Raw genomic sequence first — 6,000 nt, 5'->3', positions numbered from 1 at the left:
GTCGAAAGCCTTGGCCAGGTCGATGAATATGGCTGCACAGTAATATCTCTTATCGATGGCGGTTATGATATCGTTTAGGACCTTGAGCGTGGCTGAGGTGCACCCATGACCAGCTCTGAAACCAGATTGCATAGCAGAGAAGGTACGGTGGGATTTGAAATGGTCAGTGATCTGTTTGTTAACTTGGCTTTCGAAGACCTTAGAAAGGCAGGGTAGGATAGATATAGGTCTGTAGCAGTTTGGGTCTAGAGTGTCTCCCCCTTTGAAGAGGGGGATGACAGCAGCTGCTTTCCAATCTATGGGAATCTCAGACGACACGAAAGAGAGATTGAACAGGCTAGTAATAGGGGTTGCAACAATTTCGGCAGATAATTTTAGAAAGAAAGGGTCCAGATTGTCTAGCCCAGCTGATTTGTAGGGGTCCAAATTTTGCAGCTCTTTCAGAACATCAGCTATCTGGATTTGGGAGAAGGAGAAATGGTGGGGGCTTGGGCGGGTTGCTGTGGAGGGTGCCGGGCAGTTGACCGGGGTAGGGGTGGCCAGGTGGAAAGCATGGCCAGCCGTAGAGGAATGCTTATTGAAATTCTCAATTATAGTGGATTTATCGGTAGTGACAGTGTTTCCTAGCCTCAGAGCAGTGGGCAGCTGGGAGGAGGTGCTCTTATTCTCCATGGACTTTACAGTGTCCCAGAACTTTTTGGAGTTTGTACTACAGGATGCAAATTTCTGTTTGAAAAAGCTAGCCTTAGTTTGCCTGACTGCCTGTGTATATTGGCTCCTAACTTCCCTGAAAAGTTGCATAGATGCCATAATGGAGGTCCGATCCTATTTGGAGGAGCCCCTCTGCAGATCCTCTGAGCTGGTGGAAGAACAAGGCCTCTGTCTACCCACGGCTTCCTAAAGTCCTGACAGGGAGTCTCTGCATAGTGGCCTCATCCGTTCCCTCTGAGAGGGTCTTCTCGAAAAACGGGACAAATAATTACTGAGAGAAGAAACCACATCAGCCCCTCGACAGTGAGGCAGCTTGCAGTTCTGAATGCAAATCTCTCATAAAAGCAAAATCTGGTCAGCATTGCTGTGTGCTGCTGGTTGTAACATGGCACTAAAGAAGAGAGAGAAAAGAGGGGCCCGTTTAATGTTTTTAGTCGGATGCTGCAGTTCTGCACATTGTTGTTTATTATTCTTTGATATGGAGCAATATTCTATTATTATGCTGTTCAGATTGTATTCATTTTGAATTGTTACATTTATATGCACTTTGTTTATATACATTAAAAACTTATACTTTACATGTAAATGTTTAAAAACCTCTTGGGGCTAGGTGGGACGCTAGCGTGCCACCTGTGGTGCACTCCATCAACAGCAGGTGCATTTCAAGAGCGGCAAATTTGAATCCAAATAAATGTCAAAATTCAAATTTTTCAAAAATACAACTATGTTACACCATTTGAAAGATAAACATCTCCTTAATCTAACCACGTTTTACGATTTCAAAAAGGTTTTACGGCGAAAGCATAAATTTAGAGTATGTTAGGACAGTACATTTACAAGAGTTGTGTGTAATGTTTTGTCAAGTCAAAGACAGGGTCACCAAAACCATAAAACCAGCTAAAATGATACACTAACCTTTTACAATCTCCATCAGATGACACTCCTAGGACATTATGTTAGACAATGCATGCATTTTTAGTTCTATCAAGTTCATATTTATATACAAAAACAGCGTTTTACTATGGCATTGATGTTGAGGAAATCGTTTCCCTCCAATAACCGGCAGTCAAGTCAGCGTCACAAATTAAATAATTAAAATTAGAAAACATTGGTAAAATATTATATTGTCATTTAAAGAATTATAGATTTACATCTTTTGAACGCAATCAACTTGCCAGATTTAAAAATAACCTTACTGGGAAATCACACTTTGCAATAATCTGAGCACTGTGCCCAGAAAAATACGCGTTGCGATACAGACTAGACGTCATGTTGGGGAGATCTAAAATCGAAAATACTATGTAAATAATCCATTACCTTTGATTCTCTTCATCAGATGTCACTTCCAGGTATCACAGGTCCATAACGAATGTAGTTTTGTTCAAAAAAGCTCATCATTTATGTCCAAAAATCTCCGTCTCGTTAGCACATGATGTAAGCCAGCCGGACTTCTCGTCATGAACGAGGGGAAAAAATATATTTCCGTTCGTTCAAACATGTCAAACGTTGTATAGCATAAATCATTAGGGCCTTTTTTAACCAGAACATGAATAATATTCAAGGTGGACGAATGCATAGCCTTTTATAACGTATTGGAACGAGGGTACCCAACATGAAGTAGCGCGCCAGGTGTCTAATGGGACATCACCGTTCCATGGCTCTTGTTCGGTCAGATCTCCCTCCAGAAGACTCAAAACACTTTGTAAAGGCTGGTGACATCTAGTGGAAGCAATAGGAAGTGCCAAAATATTCCTAAACCCCTGTGTTTTTCAATGGGATAGGTTTAAAGTCAATACAACACATCAGGTATCCACTTCCTGTCAGAAAATGTCTCAGGGTTTTGCCTGCCAAATGAGTTCTGTTATACTCACAGACACCATTCAAACAGTTTTGGAAACTTTAGAGTGTTTTCTATCCATATATAATAAGTATATGCATATTCTAGTTACTGGGTAGGATTAGTAACCAGATTAAATCGGGTAAATTTTTTTTATCCAGACGTGTAAATGCTGCCCCCTAGACCCAACAGGTTAATAGCATTCTTTTTCATAACAAACCAATGCACAGAAAGAAAAAAAAAATGTATGAAATTGTATGAAATGTATGCATTCACCACTGTAAGTCGCTCTGGATAAGAGCGTCTGCTAAATGACTAAAATGTAAAATGTAATTTTAAAATATATTGTGGTTAAGGTAGAGTATGATTTAATTAACTTTAAAAAAAAAAAAAATAATAATAATTTAATTTGAATTGTTTTAACACCAATCATAGTCAAACTATCGCAAACTGTTTGACTTGAAAAAATACAAAAACATATAATTTTTAAAGAGCCGTTTGGGAGCCAAAAGAGAGCTGAGCCGAACGAGCCGGAAAGCCCATCAGTAATCTGGACTGTTTCCCCAACAACCTGACTCCGCTGCTCTCGGCCGCTCTCGGCTCTTTCCGTTCTCATCGGTATTCCTAAACTGTACGCGCGCTATCGATGATGAAAAGGCTCCAGCAGTGTTCGCGCGCCTCATAAAGAGAGAGAGAGAGAGAGAGAGAGAGACAAAGACAGAGAGAGAGAGAGAGAGAGAGAGAGAGAGAGAGAGAGAGAGAGCGACAGAGAGAGACACAGAGAGAGAGAGAGACACAGAGAGAGAGAGAGACACAGAGAGAGGGAGAGAGACAGAGAGACAGAGAGAGAGAGAGAGAGAGAGAGAGAGAGAGAGACAGAGAGAGAGAGAGAGAGAGACAGAGAGAGAGAGAGAGAGAGAAAGAGATACAGAGATCCGCAGAGCTGGAGCGATCTTCCCACGACCGAACCGCTTCGGGACCTGAGAACAGTGAATTAGACACGCAACCCTCCTGCTGTCCGGTAACCGGGTCGCCATGCCGACCGTCTGATTAGCCGTCTGTGTGTCTGTCCGGAGGAACTGGACCGTTGTTCGGCGGATGTATGTCGACGCCTCTCGGTATGAAATGTCTGAACTAACAACGATGAGGAGGAATCTGCTGCTCGTGTTTCTACTGACTGTTATCTGCTTGAGACGCGAGGCGCTCTGCGGTTCTCCCAGTGTTCAGATCGGTAGGTACATTCATATATATTACATCTGGGGGAAAAATGCTCATATAACATATATATATATATATATATATATATATATATATATATATATATTGCATTAGACAGTGGCCTATGTTCTCTCCGTGTACTGACGCGTAGTCTGTATATTAGCCTGCATAACACTGGAGCGGCGGTTTCATCTGCATTACACTGCATCTGAGATGGCGGGAGGGAGAAACGGGGGAGGAGGAAGAGAGGGAGAGGAGGGAGAGAGAGGAGGGGGAGAGAGAGAAGGGGGAGAAGGAGAGGGAAAGAGAGGAGGGAGAGAGAGGAGGGGGAGAGGAGGGAGAGAGGAGGGGGAGAGAGAGGAGGGGGAGAAGGAAGAGAGGGAGAGAGGAGGGAGAGAGAGAAGGGGGATTAAGGAGAGAGTGAGTGATGGGGTATATGTGAGCTATTGAGAAGGCAGAAGGGGTTCCATGCCTTCTCTTTAAAACAGATTAAAGATGGTGTTATTAATGATCAGGTCTGCTTCCTGCTGCATTATCATGGACGACAGAGCTGGGTATCATACCAGGCCTTGATAAGGATTATTATTGGTATTATTATGATTATTATTATTATACAGTAACAGCAGTCGGGGATGCAAGGCCTGTTCCAGACAACCTCACAGTGACTTCTCATAGACTGATCGTTAAATAGGTCTGTTTCAGTTCAATATGTCGGTTTCAGTTCAATATATCTATTTCAATTAAATGTGTCTGACAGTTAAATGTGGATGGCTCTTTCAGTTCATTATGGATGGCTGTTTCAGTTAAATGTGGATGGCTCTTTCAGTTCATTATGGATGGCTGTTTCAGTTCAATGTGGATGGCTGTTTCAGTTCATTATGGATGGCTGTTTCAGTTCATTATGGATGGCTGTTTCAGTTCAATGTGGATGGCTGTTTCAGTTCATTATGGATGGCTGTTTCAGTTCAATGTGGATGGCTGTTTCAGTTCATTATGGATGGCCGTTTCAGTTCATTATGGATGGCTGTTTCAGTTCATTATGGATAGCTGTTTCAGTTCAATATGGATGGCTGTTTCAGTTCATTATGGATGGCTGTTTCAGTTCAATGTGGATGGCTGTTTCAGTTCAATATGGATAGCAGTTTCAGTAAAATGTTGCTGTTTCAGTTCCATATGGACGGCTGTTTCAGTTCAATGTGGATGGCTGTTTCAGTTCAATGTGGATGGCTGTTTCAGTTCAATGTGGATGGCTGTTTCAGTTCAATATGGATAGCCGTTTCAGTTCAATATGGATGGCTGTTTCAGTTCATTATGGATGGCTGTTTCAGTTCAATGTGGATGGCTGTTTCAGTTCAATGTGGATGGCTGTTTCAGTTCATCATGGATAGCTGTTTCAGCTCAATATGGATGGCTGTTTCAGTTCAATGTGGATGGCTGTTTCAGTTCAATATGGATGGCTGTTTCAGTTCATTATGGATGGCTGTTTCAGTTCAATGTGGATGGCTGTTTCAGTTCATTATGGATAGCTGTTTCAGTTCAATATGGATGGATGGTTCAGTTCATTATGCATGGAAGTTTCAGTTCCATTTGTATAGCTGTTTCAGTTCAATATGGATGGCAGTTTCAGTAAAATGTTGCTGTTTCAGTTCCATATGGACGGCTGTTTCAGTTCAATGTGGATGGCTGTTTCAGTTCAATGTGGATGGCTGTTTCAGTTCAATGTGGATGGCTGTTTCAGTTCAATATGGATAGCCGTTTCAGTTCAATATGGATGGCTGTTTCAGTTCAATATAGATGGTTGTTTCAGTTTGATATGGATGGATGTTTCAGTTCGATATGGATGGATGTTTCAGTTCAATATGGGTGGATGTTTCAGTTCGATATGGATAGCTGTTTCAATTCAATATGGCTGTTTGAGTTAGATATGGATGGCTGTTTCAGTTCAATATGGCTGTTTGAGTTAGATATGAATGGCTGTTTCAGTTCAACATGGCTGTTTGAGTTAGATATGGATGGCTGTTTCAGTTCAATATGAATGGCAGTTTCAGTTCAATATGGCTGTTTGAGTTAGATATGGATGGCTGTTTCAGTTCAATATGGCTGTTTGAGTTAGATATGGATATCTGTTTCAGTTCAATATGGCTGTTTGAGTTAGATATGGATGGCTGTTTCAGTTCAATATGGCTGTTTGAGTTAGATATGGATGGCTGTTTCAGTTCAATATGGCTGTTTGA

General features: G+C 41.7%; 1 protein-coding gene across 2 annotated transcripts in view; it reads left to right on the top strand.

The window, feature by feature from the left end:
- The first annotated feature begins 3,290 nt into the window (after nt 1-3,290).
- LOC106596081 (glutamate receptor 2) overlaps nt 3,291-6,000 on the top strand; it is a 116,377-nt gene continuing 113,667 nt past the window's right edge. Inside the window, exon 1 of one of the 2 annotated variants that reach the window (XM_082972305.1) lies at nt 3,291-3,779. In XM_082972305.1, coding sequence (XP_082828431.1) covers nt 3,647-3,779 — 133 coding nt within the window. In that variant the 5' untranslated portion in view covers nt 3,291-3,646. The remainder of the gene's footprint in view (nt 3,780-6,000) is intronic. The other variant, XM_082972304.1, reaches the window with a different exon arrangement.

This window comes from Salmo salar, unplaced genomic scaffold, assembly GCF_965601325.2.
Source record: "Salmo salar unplaced genomic scaffold, fSalSal1 ptg000645l, whole genome shotgun sequence".
Lineage (NCBI taxonomy): Eukaryota > Metazoa > Chordata > Actinopteri > Salmoniformes > Salmonidae > Salmo > Salmo salar.
This window is presented reverse-complemented; position numbering and strand designations above follow the sequence as displayed.